Source organism: Nematostella vectensis, chromosome 2 (assembly GCF_932526225.1).
Source record: "Nematostella vectensis chromosome 2, jaNemVect1.1, whole genome shotgun sequence".
NCBI classification, from domain to species: Eukaryota; Metazoa; Cnidaria; class Anthozoa; order Actiniaria; family Edwardsiidae; genus Nematostella; species Nematostella vectensis.
In genome coordinates, this window is record NC_064035.1 from 10782526 (window position 1) to 10800699 (window position 18174).

At 38.0% G+C, this 18174-nt stretch overlaps 2 protein-coding genes and 1 long non-coding RNA gene across 7 annotated transcripts in view; 1 reads left to right on the forward strand and 2 right to left on the reverse strand.

Moving 5' to 3' along the window:
- LOC5521271 (outer dynein arm-docking complex subunit 2) overlaps positions 1–4338 on the forward strand; it is a 20438-nt gene extending 16100 nt beyond the window's left edge. For 2 of the 4 annotated variants that reach the window (XM_048724415.1, XM_048724414.1), the window contains exons 21-25: positions 144–221; positions 922–1032; positions 1271–1314; positions 1635–1812; positions 3482–4338. In XM_048724415.1, coding sequence (XP_048580372.1) covers positions 144–221; positions 922–1032; positions 1271–1314; positions 1635–1812; positions 3482–3664 — 594 coding nt within the window. In that variant the 3' untranslated portion in view covers positions 3665–4338. Of the gene's footprint in view, positions 1–143; positions 222–651; positions 1033–1270; positions 1369–1634; positions 1813–3481 lie in introns of those variants that run through there. The other 2 variants (XR_007307134.1, XM_048724416.1) reach the window with 2 other exon arrangements.
- Positions 381–1724, reverse strand: LOC116604340. The gene is made up of 3 exons (XR_004291011.2): positions 1542–1724; positions 1045–1140; positions 381–709 (listed from the first exon to the last, which is right to left on the reverse strand). It is a non-coding gene; the product is annotated as an uncharacterized LOC116604340 (long non-coding RNA).
- On the reverse strand, positions 4292–17961 carry LOC5521156. 2 transcript variants are annotated; one of them, XM_032366562.2, is made up of 17 exons: positions 17558–17960; positions 17261–17402; positions 10603–10747; positions 10405–10516; positions 10279–10331; positions 10128–10176; positions 9867–9925; positions 9759–9788; positions 9573–9637; positions 9008–9035; positions 8551–8645; positions 7640–7703; positions 7442–7569; positions 7298–7362; positions 7125–7196; positions 6798–6895; positions 4292–6508 (listed from the first exon to the last, which is right to left on the reverse strand). In XM_032366562.2, exons 1-17 carry the CDS (start codon positions 17745–17747, stop codon positions 6428–6430), a joined length of 1476 nt encoding a protein of 491 aa, XP_032222453.2. In that variant the 5' UTR covers positions 17748–17960; the 3' UTR covers positions 4292–6427. The 2 variants fall into 2 exon arrangements, with proteins under 2 accessions (XP_032222453.2, XP_032222454.2); XM_032366563.2 differs by lacking the exon at positions 6798–6895 and having other exon boundaries at positions 17558–17961.
- Positions 17962–18174: the final 213 nt, after the last annotated feature.

Here is an 18174-nt window from a genome sequence, read left to right on the forward strand (position 1 = left end):
GCATGTCATTATATATGAAAAAATACCATATACGTCCTTGCAATAAAAACTAATCTTTTTTTTGCTGTGAAAATTGCGCAAGCTTAGGATAATTCAATGTCCTTGTCAAGGAAGTCTGAATAAGGGATTTTTTCCTTCCACAGGAAGCGTGGGAGAACGCTCGTTCGTTTGTCGGTGGACTTGAGCTGATTGTGAATATGCTGGAATCCGATGATATTGAGGTGGGGCTTCTTTACGATCAGAGTAGTGTGTCGACGTCACACTTCGTGGGTGCTGATTGCAGTAAAGCATCTGGCAAGCATCTCGAAGGGTCTCTTCCCCTTAGTAAAGGGTAGACCACGGCGCGCGAGGATGCCTTAGATCACAAAGCTACTAGTATCTGTTTAGTATTAAACTAGCCTGGAGCCTGACACTCAGGCTAGTATTAACCTTTCTAGTATCTGTTTAGTAATATAACAGGGCCGTAGCTAGCATTGAGAGCTACGGCCAGAATGTAGAGCCAGAATTTTACAAAGGGCGTATGAAATGGCGGCTTAACTCCAGCAATTACAAAGACTAAGGCTCGCTCTAGCCATACAGTTCTGTTCCTAGGGGGCTAACATTTTAGTGACACAAACCCAAAACTGCTTAGGAGCCGGTTCTTCGTTATAGAGGACAAGAGAATCCAGATAAGCGTCCAGCCCAATCTTGGGGACACAGGGAGCCAATCCTTGGAAACAAAGGAAGACCATTCTCGTGGGGATTTGCAAATCGCTGTCGGCAAATATGCCCAACTATGCACATCATTACGCAACTTCCCAATTTCCTCGGTGAGGGGGTATGGATTATTTTCTTGAATACCACAATGATAAAGTTTAAACCACTTCAGGCAGCTTTCTATGTACAGCGAGTTGCTGATTATAACTCTGTGGGTTTTTCCAGGTTTTAACAAGTGTCTGTGCGGCTATCGGTAACGTCGCTAATGAGGGTGAGAATATTGGAGTCATCACAGACTATGGAGTTGTGAAGCATTTAGCCAAGCTAACAGTCCTGGTGAGTTCTTACCATTTTTGACTTGATCCATCTTTATCCATCTTTGTCTTTTTATCTTAATTAGCTATTATTATCCTCCTCCTGTTTACTCAGTTCCACTAGCTAAGACTGTTGAAAGAAGAAAGATTTCGTTTTCAATTCAAAAGGTCGACCTCTCTTTAGAAACTAGACGTTCTGCGTTGATATCTGTCATTTTGACATTTACCAACTCATTTAGAGCTACGTTTTGTATTTTAAGAATGATATCGCGCTGAGAAGACATCTTGCAGAGGCCATTGCTCGGTAGGTTCTACTCTGCTATACGTAAAAATGCACCTCGACATTCGTGAGGATACGGTACGTCCAAGCTACAAACATACATCCTTATTCTGAGTTTTGCTCCCTCTAAACTATGATTAGTGTTCTTATGAGAATCTTATCCTTGACTTTTCAAGTTGGCCCTAAGCTATTTTGTGTAGGCTTTGTTCCCAAGCCACAATTACATCATTTTTGTTCCTTGTTTTAAATACCTTTTAAACAATTCTTGACCTGACTTCTGTTGGCTTTGATTCCAAGTGTTATGTGCTTATCACTGAGAAAAATCCCTTTGACTCTTTGTTTAGGTGCTGCAAGTGGGGTCACAATGCACGTGACTTCACACGTGAAGGGGCCGTGGAGGCTATGGTAGAGTACCTTTCTACAGACGATACCATCTTGAAGCGATCGGCTGTCCGTGCACTGCACCAACTGGCACGGTACCCGGAGAGCTGCATCAAGATGCATTCAAGTGGAGTTGTCAAGGTACGTTCACAAGGCCAAAAATAGTAAGATAAGTATTAAGGGGTTGCAAGAGAGCATAAGATAAGAAACATAAGATAAGGGACACTTTGGTATTACCCGCGCGCCATGTCGCGTCCGAATCCGGCTGTTTTTAGTAACCACCACCCCACCACGGCGCGTGAAGATTTGCTCCTTTTATTTTGTCCAACTCCACCGCGGGTTGCGTGTTGTTGTTTTGCCAACTCGATAGGAATGAAAAGGGATCATGTAAAATAACTCGGAAGAAAAAAAACAAGTCTAACTTAAATAAGCAAGATTGGCAAATATACTTACAGAAAACTAAATACCTGAATAGTTTATCTTTTTTGTTTGTCTGAGCGGCGAAGTCAAGTAAAGAAGAAAGAAAATAGCGAAGAGCGATAAAATGGCTGTGATACCGCGTTTGATTCAAATCCCGACTCCAGCTTGTATATACTTAATAGTTATAGAAATGTATAGAAACAACATCAAAGAAGTACAGTAGAATATCTCCCTCTTTATTTTCTCAATATTAGAAAAGCTCAGAATGATACTTCAGCTTGCTGGCTTTGATCATCACAAAAATGCATTCCCTCGCTACAAGGATAGTTTTATGAAATGTATTTTTCTTGGATTCCTCCTCAATTCACCGGAATATTCATAAAAATCAATATTATTTCTAACTTACAGATTTCGTTTGACCATTAGGAAGATAATGAAGAGCGGAAGCGGTGTTTGAAGCACTAGGTTTTCCGCTCTTGATTTTGAATGAAGTCTTTTTTTTTACAAGTTTTCGAAATCTTGCAATTCTCGAAGTACTACAATATCCCCTTAATAACCCGCAACTGCCTGTATCATTGGTGCTTGAATGAAATTTTCGATGTTATTAGTGCAAATAGGGCGGGGTTTTTTTTCGGTTTAAAGTCACAAAACAGCGGCAAACAAGATGTAAATGCCGAAGCGCGGGGGCTGGGAGAGTAAAAATGCTCACGCGCAGTGGTGGGGTGGTGGTTACTAAAAATAGCCAGGATGGAAATCGACATGGCGCGCGGGTAATACCAAAGTGTCCCTCTCTTATCTTATGATCTCTTGGGGGTTGTCAAGGCCATACAAAGAACGATAAGTATTGGGGGGTTGTCAAGGCACGTTCACAAGGCCAAAAATAGTAAGATAGGTATTGCCAAGGTACGTTCACAAGGCCAAAAAATAGTAAGATAGGTATTGACGGATTGTCAAGGTACGTTCACAAGGCCAAAAATAGTAAGATAGGTATTGAGCGGTTGTCAAGGTACGCTCACAAGGCCATACATAGTGAGATAAGTATTGAGGGAATGATAAAACAGACTCTAGCCAGCAGGAAGGGTGATCGAACAGACTGAACGGTATGCTGATCCAAAGGTATGAGGCACTTCCAGGTCGCGGCTCTCTTAAATTTAAGGGTAAAGTTTTTGGTACGTGTTTGTAAGTCCGCAGCTTAATATAGGCCAGTAAATAGCTAAGTCGATAGGTGGGCTGTTGAAGCGGAAGGGGCAAAAGAAGGATGGGAGTAGAGGGAGAATAGGTTGATAGGTGACAATACAGATTCAGGTGAAATCAAAGACAGGTACCCGAGAAAGGGGGGGAGGGATAGGGTTAAAAATAGAATATAAACACTAAGGATCTTTTTCTGCAGCCCCTCATGGAAATGGTTGGATCTGAGGACGAAGCGCTGCAAGAGGCCGCGGCCGGTTGTTTGCTTAACATAAGAAAACTGGCAATGGCGAACGAGAAGGCACGTCAGGATGCACGCAAGAATAGAGACAACCGATCGGATATCATGAAAACACCTACAGACATTCCAAACTCATCAGGCTAGAGATGGTCGATAAAACTGTGTTATCTAAGGGACGTGTCCTTGTTTGCACACTGTGTAAAGTGTAACCTTTTTTATATTGACACAGTATCAGCCATTATCGGAACTCCGTCTATTTTAATAGAAAAAAAAATGTCGATCCTCAAATGTAAATTTGTACAAAAGATATTCACAGATTTCACAGAAAGCGGAATGACAGGGGCTAAAGTACCAAAAAAAACTCAAAGGACCCTATAGGTACTTATAAAAAAAAGAGGTTCTTGAGACAGGTGTCGCATTGGCAGCCAGAGGCTAAGCCATGCTCGAGGATCCAGCGTACAAGGCTAAGTGCGCTTGTGAATAACGACAGAATTCCAGATGATTGATGGAATGGTCTTCTTTGGTACTTTTATCATGTTTTCAATGTCCCCCAACATTTTGTTGTGAGAGAAATTCTGTAGCAAATTGTCCTTTGATGTTCCGTGCATCAGCAATTGCTTGTGGTGCACGTTTCAGTATACATTTCCAACTCGTGCCATTCATCACGATTTATCTGAACAATTGCACATGGATCCTGGCGCGCCGGTTTCTATGGTAATGCGCGCACAAACTTATAGCTGGAATAGCATATTCTACAACTGTAAAGACATGTTATTACAAAACAGCTTTTATTTTGAATAAACTGTAAAACTACAAAATGCCTACAATTCAAAAAATAAACTCCAGTTGAATTTTCAATTCAATAATATTGTAACAGAAACTTGGTTGCTTCAACAATTTCCGGTGAGCGTTGTCTACAAAACACGTAACATGTTCACAAAGTCACAAAACAGTTACACGTATCACGCACCACAAAAGCAATGCTCCCGTAAAGGACACACAAAACAGCTCTTGCATTGAGTTACCTATCACTTGTACTCTAACTGGTAACTTCTCCCTATTTCCACAGAACGTGTGATTTTAAATCCGTTACGCCCATCATTTAATACACAAAATTTAAAGTCAATGTGACTATTTAGTTTCGACAAATGGGAACTTTTCTAACACATAAATATATTTTAAATAAATACTAATAATTAAATATTCAAGCTACCTACGAAGAAATGTTTAAAACTAGTAGAGAAATAGTGGATTCAAATGGGTCACAGTGGTGAAAATAAAGCAAATGAGTGTTCGTACGTTTGAAGGGCGAGTAAGATATAATCCCTTTTCTTTTCCACGTTTCTCATTTACCGTCTGATTAAAAACTAGGGTTTTGATGACTACCATATCTGATATGACGATGCAAATACCCCCATCTAACTAACAGAAAAATCAAACTTTTGATAAAATCGGATAGAATAACCCTCATCACAAATGTTTCATATCTTTTCAGGGCCATCAGGTAGTCAAAGCTCAGTTTCTATCCATAACATTACTCGTTGATTCCAAGAATCCACGGTAGTTTGTGTGCCTTTCTATTCTTCTAAAAAAAATTAACCTTCCCTATTATTTAGAGAAATAGTCTATCATGTAATACTCTACGAGCGTTCACGGAAAAATATCAAGTACCAAAATTGACAACGGAGACGACAGAAAACAAAAGAATTGATTCGAGGATTCAATTGGCGGCATGTGAGAATGCGCTCTGTCTGATATACCATGGTTCAGCCGTTCGTCCAGAATAGCTCATTTCCGAATAACATATTAAAGTCCCTATGAAAAGTCTTACATCAAGGCCCTGTGCTAGTATAACAGAACACTTGAGTTAATGTAACAAGGTTGGCATAGGGCCCGATTTTAATTTGCCTTTTTCTGTCAGAAGTGGAGCGTTATTAGGAAACGGCTAATGAGCGTCAAAGCGCAGACAAATTTTGCGGCCTCGTTGTCGTAACAGTTCACAACATCACACAGCGACAAAAACAGCGACAGTCACGTGACCACCATTCACAGAAAGCAACAGCGAAAGCGAACTCAAGATTGCTGCAAACCTCAATCTTGAAACAACATTATCCAAAACATTATCAATATCTCATTAGCGATATTTCTCAAAGATTTCCTAGAGAACTAAACTTCGTTCCGGGCGACGCTGAACCGTCATCAAGGAATTTAGTAGTTATTTCAGGTTTTTCAATTCATTAGCCTGTCCGAGAATCTAGTGGTACAAACCTTTGGCGGACGCAAAAACCAATGGATTCCCGACCGTTCCCTTTGTATTAGTTCAGTAACTTGTTAAAGACTTTGAATTAATCTTATTGGTTTAGAATACATGCATTATCATCGATCGGAAAATTATTCAATCATCGTCAAATTAGCTTTCCAAGTTGTACTTGTAAATGTCTATCTTTTTTAGAATTAACCACAACTTTTACGTTGTCTGGAGTATAGATTTATCAACCTTATTAAGTTGCCCGGTATAGAATTATCAGCCTTATTCAGTTGTCTAGAGTGTAGAATCATCAGCCTTATTAAGTTGCCTAGAGTGTAGAATTATGGACCTTATTAAGTTGTCTAGAGTGTAGAATTGTGGACCTTATTTAGTTGTCAAGAGTGCAGAATTATCAGCCTTATAAAGTTGTCTAGACTTTAGAATCCTCAGCCTTATTAAGTTTTCTAGGGTGTAGAATCATCAGCCTAAGTTGTCTATAGTGTAGAATCCTCAGCCTTATTAAGTTTTCTAGGGTGTAGAATCATCAGCCTAAGTTGTCTAAGAGTGTAGAATCATCAGCCTAAGTTGTCTAGAGTGTAGAATCATCAGCCTTATTAAGTTGTTTGGAGTGTACCTGAGGTGCATCTCTGGTGTATTGCCTATGCAATAGTCGGCTCTACCTTGTTTCGCTCTACTGGAGGTGATGAGTTACAGGATCGGCATTGCCTTGATTTTGTTGTCTAGAAATGAAAAAGCAATTTTTCAATGAAACTGAACGGGACAAAACGGGCAGATAAGACACTCGCATAATACAGTGAGGGACAGATTTTGAAATCACGGGTCCGATCTATTCAACCTTATGTGGTCTATGGGATAAAACTGGATAAAAATAGGTAACACATATGATATATGATTATGTGTATTCCCAATAAAAACCTTACAAAATGCTTTTATTTTGGAGAGATCTTAATGAAAACCCTCCCTTCAGCATTTTCCATTTAAAAACAAATTTTCCCTAAAAAGGATTACCTGGTGCGACATAATATCCTCCAAAAGAACAAATGCACCGTAGTTTTGAGGACAAAAGAAATAGCGCACACCATTCAAAGTGCCATCATTATTGCCAACTGTAGAACAAATCACGGATTAAACATACACCTTTTTTATATAGGTTGCACTGCAAAGAGTCCATGTTCAAGAAACCCTGATTTGAAACAGTTGGGCTAAAATACGAGGTAAGAAGGAGAAATTCAACAATATCATTGGATTGATACAGAGAGAAAAATTGTTGGAGGAACGAGGGGATAGGGTGGATAGGGAGGGGGGATGAGTTGAAGTTTGAAAGATGTTCCCTACCTGGAGAATCCAAGTGAACACCAGCATAACTTGAGAGTTCCCCTTTAATAGGACCAAGATACTTAATGATGCCTGCACAAGAATAAAAGAATGAAAACAATAAAAACCTTGACCATAACATATTGTACATGATCCTGAAATGTAATCTATAGTCACAATGGTACTGTATTTACCCTTGATTTCTCCTTGAACAACAACGTAATCCCCTAAGCTTGGTATTACTTTAAAAGCCTCAGCCCTAGAAGAAAAATTGAAAGAAAATAAGAGGAGTAGAGTCTAGAGTACTTGTACTACAGTACAACAAAAGCCATTCTTACTTGGAATGCAGCTCCTTGTCATTGCTTTGTGCAGTTTCTGAAGGAGGATCACTTTGTGGAAGAAGGAAGCACTGACCCTTATAGAAGCTTGCAGTATTTGGTAACACGGTGGATTCTCTGACAGAGGTCTAGTCAAATCAATAAGCATTAGGACTAAATTTAAGAAAAAAAGAGTGAGAATGAAATACTTATGTTTACCGGATAGACTTTAAAAGGCGTTGAGAATGGGCGGCATACACCTTTATTTCTGTGCTTTATACAGCTGGAAAGTAACCAAAGAAGACATTGATTTAATGTCAACATTTTTACAAACTAAATAGCTCCATATGAGTGCAGCTTTAGATACTGTTCTGTTATTGCTTTTACCCTTTAGTTTAAAAGCACCTTCCTAGCAGCATAAAAAAAACTTCAGGATTTACTTTTGAACACTCCTGGGTAGTGACATCATAATTATACAGTATCATCGTGTAATAGGGAGTGACTGCCATGGACTATCATGCCCTGCAATGGTTTGCCATTAATAATAGCATTATTAAATTTTGTGGCTGAGCAAGCGGATCAGGTAGACAATTACAGTACTATAACACAGTGTTGCAGTTATCCAGTATTTCGTAATAGTATAATATCATGGTCTTAAAGTACCCTGGTTCCAGAGCGTCTCTCTAATTAGTGGTCAGCGAGCTTGCGACAAGGCTCTCAAAGTGCTATTTCCACTTATGTTAGGTTCAGAATCTGAACTTGGTTGCTGATTGGCCAATTGACGCGTAGTCATGGAAACCAAGAATTAATTCTGACAGTTTTCTATTGTACTTTTGCTTCTAGTTCAAAAGGTCAAAACCGTTTTTTTAATAGTTGTTGTTTGCAATAACAAACATCAAAGCAAACGAAGCAGAAGCGATTATTTTGAAAGCAATTTTCATAGTGCTTTGCAGTCAATTCAGTCTGTTTAAGAGGAGTCGCTTTACAATTTCATCAAGGGGCGAGACGTCTTATCTGTGCAACCGACCAGCTACTACGGGAAATCGCCCTGCGTACCCCCCTGTGTACGCGCCAGAGACTGATAACCTTGGTCCTTAGATGAGTTTGACTAGCTCTTTACATGATGTTACCTTTTTAAGTTACATGTCATGTCATGGACTCTGCCTTGGAGATTATCACTTCCGTTCGGTATTTGTGGAAATTCACTTTCATGGTTTAGGGTTTCCTGAAAATTGTACACAAGTATATTCTAATGCCTGTACATATGGAAACATATTTCCTTATCTAGTATTTACATATTTAAGGTTCAAAATTACCTAAATAAACTGTAATTACTGTAATGGAATGTCAACGGCCATTTTCTGTTTCATAATGCAAAAACAGGGAGTGATACAAAAATACCTATTGCTATTGTCCTGGTTGGCTAGAAACAATAGTAGTAAAATGCTTTCAGACTGCGCTGTGTTCAAATGGAGGTTTGTTGTTTTATAAATAAATACTACCGCATCATCTTGTGATACGTGGTCCCTGTTGTTCTACTTTATTTTGTTGTTTACCCAGTATTAGTCCCTACCATGGTATACTTACCATTTGACCTGACTTTGCTTTGATAATCCTAAAGTGAACAATCATTATTCATGGTTAAGTCACTATACACTAAATCAAAAATAGGAGTAAAATCTTCTTTAATAGTATGCCATATCATAATGGACTTCAGGGCTTAAAGTTGGTGAATACTGTACATGGATGTATCTGGGACTTTTCCGAAATGAGACTAAAAGTACAAAAAATTATTTTATTACAGTAATTTGGAGATTTATGCACCTAACATTTTGGACCTTTGTGGCTTCTGTAAATTTGATTTGTGTGACTCAAAATTCACAACTAATCAAAAAAAAAGGTAGCCGGTAAAAATGATATGAGTAAAAATGAACTTTGAGCAATGGTCTTACCATTGTTATATATTCTCATTCTTCAACTACATAGAGTGCCTTTAGGTATTTTTCATTAATTTCAAAATATATCAAATATCAAAATCTAATCAGATTATTTTTTCAGACATTATTTTAGCATTAGCAAACAAAAAAAACAAATAAAATTAATAAAAAATTAAAAAAAAAAAAATGTATTTTTAGAAATAATTTTGACTTACTTTGTTTTTGAATTTACTGTGTTTAAAGGATTGGTGATACGGTTTTGTCCCTTCAGGTTGGTCAGCTTGAAAGAGATCAAATATATATTTTTATGGTGTCCATATTATTTCAAAACTTTTGAGTGTCCACCAAATAAAATTGTACTCATTAACGTGGAATAGCACACAATTGACATGAACTATTACCTGAGGCAAAACATATTTCTCTTTGAGAGCCTGCAAAAAAAGGAAAATATAGGGAATTCAACATTACTCACATTTTTTTCTGTAAGAAGGTTAGAGACTTCAACATACCTTTAGTTCTGCTCTTGCTGTGTAAAGTTCAAGTTCAAGCTCAGCATTTCTTCTGTTGGCTGTGCAAATACAGTACATTATATATTTCATACTAAGAAAGGATATGCCATGGTTTTATGAATGGCCGACCGCGGCAGAACTGGGGTTTGCAGGCAAATCTTGGACATGGTTTCCACATTTTTGCCACAGAAAATGTTGCGGTTATTTTGGGCTTCACTATAGGCTATTGATTCAGACAGTATGCTATGTATTTAAAGTCACCTTTGTGCAGCTCACTTTGTATAGTTTGCAAACATCTCAGCTCACTTTCCTAACAAAATACAAATAAAAAAAGATTCTCATCATACCAGATAGCACAAACAACAAAGAATTGATTTAACATTTACAATAAAACATTTAATTGATTACTCACATCAAAATGTACTCTGTGTGCGTGATTCTGGTCATCAAGTGCAGGAGTGCTCTCTACCAAAGTATAAAGCCCTTTTGTGAGATGTAAAACTAAAATTAATCACCAAACAGCTTTTCTAAGCAGTACCTTCTGCAAGGAGAGCTTTATAGTCTTCGTCAGTCTGCACAGAAGCATTTTTTAATGAAGAGGGAGTTATTTCAGTGTTGGTACTGTTATTAACAAGTGACTTGCGGCAGGGCTGAAAAAATATGGGGATTAAAAAATAAGAAGAAACTTCGATGATTAGCACCATGCTGTACCTGGCTTTTCATGCAAATTACTAACCTTGGATTGAGTGGTGTTTTTCTCTTTAGAAGAAAGTGATGTGCCTGACCCAGTTGAACTTGACATGCGATGACCATTACTGCCTGAACTAGCAATATGCAAAGACAAACCACCCTTTCTGTATGCAGCAAGAGCAAGTTCTAGCCTGCATAAAAAAAACACAGTCATTATAACCATCTAACGAATATGAGTTTAGTAGTTGTGAAAGGAGGGAAGGAGGTACTCAGATTTTAGCAATTTAGGGTCCAATATATCTTTGGAGGGCTACATTTTTCACCCAATACTTTTGCTTTCGAATACTCAAAAAAGTTCAATACTATGAAAACTTTATGCATAACATTGTTCCCTCCCATACCTTCCTCTATAATGTGCTTAAGTGGACTTGAGCACATTGAGCACATATTGGACAACTCACTTTTTCCAAGTAAGCCATAACATGTTCTTATCAAATGTATTGGCTATTTTGATTGTAAATAGGTTCTTTGAACAATGCCCATGGTAAGCTCATGAAGCTTTTTAGGTAGAAGTATTTGACACTTGATGTCCTGGTTTATTGTTGGAGATCCAAGAAGTTGTGAAGACATGTAATAAATCAGCTTTTTATATTGTTGGGTAATTCTGTTCTGTCTATTTGTCTCCCTAATAATTGCTAATCATCAAGGGTTCTGTGAGCGAACTCCAGAATGTAAACATTTTTTCCCTAGTTATTTTCAGTTTATATTGTAATAGTTTCGTGTGATTTAGGCTCATTGGTCAGTTGTAGACGAATAATGAATAATATTTCGACACTTCACTCCACCAATACCAAAATACCCCAGTGATATAAGAAACTGCCTGGTGGTGCTTAATTTAAAACAGCTAAATTTACTGTATCACAGGTATCCCAAGCCTACAATGTGTGATCATTTTCCTTTATGACTATGTTTGTAGTTAACATATATGTACAGTAGTTAAAATGAGCTGTTCATTCTACTATTAAATAAAATATTTAATTATGGTGGGAGACTCAACAGCGTAACTCACAAACTACTCACCCAAATACTGTAGCTAAGAATTTCATCTGGATACATTGAGGACACAACAATCAAGAACAAATATTATTGAGATTTTTAAGATTTTATTGTCTTTAATAGTAGAATTAACAGCTTATTCTACTAAAAACTAAGTCATAATGTAGCATGATCACATACTGTGAGCTTGGGATTTCTGCGAATTTATCATCTTGTTTGCTTCCTGTCATGTTCCATGCTGAAACCATGGTTACAGAAAAGAGCTTAAATGATTGGATAACAAGTGTTACGCAAGAACGAGATCAAAATCCACTTCAATAGCTCTTCATATATGCCCTTAATACATCAATATCTAAAAAATTTAACCAAAATAAAGAACCTGTTCTCTTATAAAGAGATATTTAAGGCTCTTAAATTCAAGGTTTTTAAATACTGGTGTTCATAGCCAGCTCCACGATTTATCTTTTTTCCAGTTACAATAGTCATCTCTTTGTTTGTTGCACGCTTTAGAAATCAGCTAACAAAAGACGCCATGCGATCGTCGTAGCCACTAGAGATATTCTCATTGACGAAAAGCTTAAGTTGTTGTTCCAAAGAACATAATGAGCTACTTTGCCTAGAATTAATTGTTATTATATAAAACAACTTACTCTCATGATTGTTTAGCGAACTTCTTACCAACATGGTTCCATGTATTTATGAGTCAGTTATTTTTAGTTTATTTTTTCACAGTTACAGTTATTAGTGATTGTATAAATATTCGAAAAAAAAATGAATCTGTAGTTATATGGTTGCATGCCATTGAAATGCACCCTGTAGATGTTTTCAGGAAAATTTTTTCATTAAAATCAAGCAATAAACCAAGATATTACAGTGTTGTTATTATCATGATAACGTTTAGATTTCATTTTAATTAAGTTCCCGTAAGCAACCAAACCTATTGCTCAAGTTTTTGGAGCCCAGTGGTCGCTTGCGAGAGCAAGCTCTCGTAAGAGACCAGCTTCGTTAATGACCACAATTTTCAGTTCCCAAGGTGATCGCTTAGGAGAGCTTCAACTGTACATTAATTGCAAGCACATAGCTGTAGCAAGACTAGAATTATTGAGGGCATGATACAGAAACATTAAGAGAAACATGGGGAGCACAGCCACACCACTACTGGTCATTTTCTTATAATTTTTGAAAATATTATGGGGGGGGGGGGGGGGGGGGGAACATGTGCCCCCAGTGCCCCAACCCCTGCTATGGCATGAAGCATGAACCTTTAATTTTCAGATTTGATTATCACCGCAGAGGGAATTATTGCTACATACAATGTCCATCGCTTCTGCTGCTCTTTTTAATTTTTTTTTGTTTAAAACAGGGTTCGTACAATTTTCCACAAATGAAATTCAAGGACTTTTAAGGACTTTTTCAATGACTTTTTGTAAAAATTCAAGGACTAGTGATACGATAAATTCATAGAGACAATAGAGGGCAAATAAATTTTTCCAAGTCTTACCAAAGCTTTTATCAATTGTACATTGTTTATTTTCAATATGAAAATAGACTGTTATTGAACAGTGATTTCAAGCAAACGTTCTCCTACAGATTTTCAACTTTGGGTGAGATCCTCAAATTTTCAAAACTTTCTTTTTTCAAAGCCTTTTGCTTTTCCTTAGCACCGATTCGCAGTGCAATCGACTTAGTGAGGAGGCCTAGTTGTGCTCTTTGAACAGTTTCACTTGTTCTCTAGTTCTTCTTGGCATTTTCGCTTACAGCTTACAACAATCTTCTCCTTGGCCCTTCTCTAGTCTTCATGACATTGGATCTAATGTTTCCTCCCTTGACTTGCCGCATCTAGCAGCGCCTTACTTATATCTAGATCAGCAAGCCCACGATTGTGAACAACTTTATAAGTTTCTTTATTAAGGTGTTTAACTGACATTTGCAGAGAAGTCTCTTTCGACTCTTGCCTGACCATGAGAGAGTGTCAACAGATACAAATACAACTCTTCCAGGCTAGATGCTGTAAGAAGAATCCAGTCAGAATCAAGGAAAGAATATTGGACACACGTATAACAACAACTCATAATTCAGAAGGTGAATTCTAGGGGATTAAGCGTTTCTGGTCCTTTATAAAGCCCTGTAGGAGAGACAGCAGCATGGATTTAGAGCACTACCATCATGTTAAACACAGCTTCTTGGTTTTATACACTCGTTGGTGGACAATATGCATGAAGGTAATCAGATCGACGTTTTGGCGATGGATTTCAGTAAAGCATTTGACAAGGGAAATCACCGACTCCTTGTATCAAAGTTAAAGCACTATGGCGTTTGTGTTAAAACCAATCAGTGGATTAAGTACTTCCTATCTGCAAGGAAGCAGAAGGTGGTGTTTGACGGGGAATAATCTAAAGTTGTAGACGTCCTCTCTGGGGTACCCGAAAACTCTGTATTGGGCCAATGTCCTCTATTACATTAGCGATCTCCCAGACAATATGATACTATTGTATATTTAATCATCAAGTCTACCGAGGATGCCTTCACTTTGCAACAGGACCTAGACTGATTAGCCATGTGGGAGAAACAATGGAGCATGGAGTTTCACCCAGCTAAATGTAAGATCTTAAGGGTTGGACGCAAGCAAAAACCTAGACACAATACTTTTCACGGCAAAACCATGTGTGCTGTCGACTCGGCAAAATACCTTGGGGTCACCCTAACATCAGACTTGAGGTGGATAAGCATATAAACAACATCTGCAACAAAGCAAGCAGCACCCTCGGTTTCCTTCGGTGTAACCTGAGAATAGGCTCCCGCAAGCTAAAGAAGTCTGCTTACTTCGCTGTAGTGCGTCCATACCTTGAGTATGTGTGTACTGTATGGGACCCATTCACAAAGACAAACATCATCAAAATAGAGATGGTACAACGTTGCGCAGCAAGGTTTGCGCTTCATCGCTACAACAGAACAGCAAGTGTGAGTGAGATGCTCAATTATCTGGATTGGTCCTCACTAGAAATCCGAAGAAAGAGAGCAAGGCTCCTGATGTTCTACAAGATACACCGTGGCCTTGTTGTCACTGATGGCCTGCCAACAGTCCCGCCGATGTATAGAATAAGCAGGCATATGAATAGCCAAAGCTACAAAGTGCCACCTTCAAGAACCAACTATCACAAAAAATCGTTCTTCCCGCGGACCATCAGGGATTGGAACTGTCTACCAGAACTAACTGCAAGGGCAGCCAGTCTTAACGCTTTTAAGAAAGCAAGCAAACTATTATTGCATTGACTTATGTAACTCTACCTATTATATTTTTGTTATTATCGTTTTTATTGAAATTATGATACCTTATAAGAATCCTCGCATAAAAGGAGATGGGGTTATATAGAAGAAGAAGTACGCACCCAGCCTGTCTAGCTTGTGGTGAATGGTCAATCCGAGAAATAGTTCCGAGAGGACAAGAAGGCCTTTTTTGAAAATCAGAGAAAACGAGATCTTGCTTTTCTTAAGTACCAGAAGGAGAAGTCGAATCTCTAAAATTCGAGAAATCGAGATGCCTTAAAATTTGGAGAGAAAATCAATATATCCAAGGAACCACCTCTCTTGTAGTTAAAATCCAAGAGGATTGTCTTCTGGGCTTGCTCAGCTTTCTCCACAAATTCTGTATACTGGAGCACCAGGAGATTACAATCTCCTATCTTCACATGCTTGTAGCCCACCATCGTCATCAGCAAGAGCTAGAACATGGCGAAGCACACTTCCTTTCACTGTACAATCTTTGTATGATCTATGCTGATCCTGTTTATGGGCATGGATTTTACATACTTTATCTTGTACATAATTATATAAAGAAATAACTCGCAAACCATATATTTGGCTACAATTTGCTATTAATCTTTACTCCAATAAGATTTACTTTTATTTCTTTAATCAAATATTTTTCAATGACTTTCAAGGACCAATAATAAGAATTCAATCACTTTCCTTGAATTTCAAATTTTAAAACTCAAGCACTTTCAAGGTTTTCAAGGACTTGTACGAACCCTGTAAAATTTTGGACATGGTGATGAACTTGGCGATTTCAGAGGAAAAATCAGTAATTTGTTTCCCTCTAATAACTAGACTTGGTCTTGTGAAACATCAACTTAAAAAAAAGAACAACAAGCTGATAATATCCAAAGGTATAAGGAACTACAATAATTGTAATTTGTTTCCCTCTAATAACTAGACTTGGTCTTGTGAAACATCAACTTAAAAAAAAGAACAACAAGCTGATAATATCCAAAGGTATAAGGAACTACAGGGTGTAAATATTCTCTACTGCACACCACTAACATGCGGAGTATTATTCTGGACTTTAACCACACCCAGGGTGCTAATACAGTCAATTCCTTTTGAAAGCCGGTCTATCAACACCAGATCGAATTTCAAATGCTGCTGAGTTAATTGACAAGTCTGGAGAGAAATCAAATCTTCTCATCCGTCTGAACCCTGAACATATCAAATTACAGTCCATTTCGAATTCTAATCTTTTTTTTTAATTTATTATCTTCAAAAGCAGAATATTATTTTTTTTTTTACAATTTTCGAAAACTTTATTCTTATGTAATGTAATGTTTGATGATAGTAAGAGATATCAACTACAAAAACAACGTTCTCTCTCTTTTTAAAACCCACTGCGTGTAATCGTTCCCAAGGTTTCGAGGATTGATGCTAAACCTTCGTACTCTATTTTGAACAGTTCGAAAGTCAAACTATCTGCAGCACGTATCGAGGGATATTCCCAGTTGGAGTTGACCTTTCGAGCGCTCCCTTCTAGTCTAGCCAGCAACTCAATCTTTCTTACGCAATTTCAATGTGTGCCACACAATAGGCAGGATAATTGATTTTGTTTGCGACTAATAAGCGGTTAAAACGGTCCATTGATTCTTTTTAATTCTCTGCTTCTTTTCATTGTTCTTTTAAGTTGAGCGCAGAAGTAGAAATTACTTTTACGCCACTGGGTTAAAAGTTCACACGAAGGGAAGGCTGGCTTAAACAAGCCTACAAAGAAACCAAAATGATCCCTTTCGTCTGAAGCTTGTTTGATGTTAGAGAAAACTAATGATGCATATATTTATTAATTTTGTTTCTGAGAGAATTTGGAGAATGTTTCACACAAAACGATGTAAAACTCTCGTCCTCCAGCCAAGTTTTTTAGGTTAGCACAACTTAAATAATAAAGAGATTTTGGGAAGTTAAAAAGTCTATTTATATGTAAAATATGTTAAGAAATATTTTTTCTCAAATATGTTAAATTTGGTTGACCGATACAATTCCGATTATTACGATGATGTATCTGGTCTGTATGTTAATACGGCACAGCGCCGCGTTCAGGTCTCAAAAGTTTGCATTGATTTTTCTTTCTTTTGGAAATAATGTTAAGAGATTCTCAAACAAACGAGGTGCTATAATGTCCTGTAAGAAAGAAAGTAATGACTCCTTGGATATTCGTATTTTGATCGCCCCTTCCCTTCTTTTGTCTGGTAGACTAACTGCGGACAGAGATTTCTCAGATATCCGCCTTTTACATCCAGACTAAAACGAGCGGCCAATTAAAACTACTTGTGAAATTAACTGAAAACGGAAAAAGCCAAAAGAGCACGCAAATGATTAAAACCTACCTTTTCTTGGCTTTCAAAAGACTTGCAACTTCTGCACATAAAGAAACTACACCCTTTCGAGTAGAGTTCACGACAATGGCTACTGCTTTTGCAGCAAGCTCGCGATCATCGTCTACGGAATCATACAGTTCGCTCCTAGGACCTAGCATAAAAATAACATCAAGGATCATGCAAACTGTGATGGCTTTAGCTAAAAAGGTTCTCCAAACGAAAATATCGGCCGTCAGTCTCAGTCACAGGCATCAGAATTGACTGGACATTGCACTTTCGATCAAGAGAGATGGCGGACAGACTTACCATCGAAGCCAGAAAGCCACTTTGGAGGCCACAAAGACGAGGCTGATTCAGAGTTTCGCGATTGAGTAGAGCTTCCTTTTGAGGTTCTTGCAGCTTTTCCTTTCTCTGCGGATTGACTCGTGCTTCCAGAGTTGTTACTGCTACCGGTCGAAGAATTACTGTGGGAATCGGCCATATTACCACATCTCATCTATCAAGTAGAGCGCGGTTCGCCAGATCGTTCACTCCATCAGCTTCCAGAAAGCCTTTACAAATTCTGATTAAAACCGTTGGTTTGCATTTAAAACAAGACAACAGTTCAACGTTATGATAATAGAAATATATTGCAAATGCTTAAGCGATTGCAGTGCTACGCTAGCATCAATTTTTAGAAATCCAAATGAACAATTATGTGCGCCCGCGATTTACAGACGTAATTCGACACGCCCCAAGCTTGAACAATAACATGCTCCAGACATTCGGCACAAAACCTTTCGAAATCTTCGGTCAAAGGTTAGTTGGACAAAGAGGTTTTTTTAGAATTATTTTCTTATTCTTTCCTTGTCCAAGCACACAAAAATCCATTAACCACTTATAATCTCAAAAGAGCCTTCATCAAGACAAAAGCATGGTTTTCT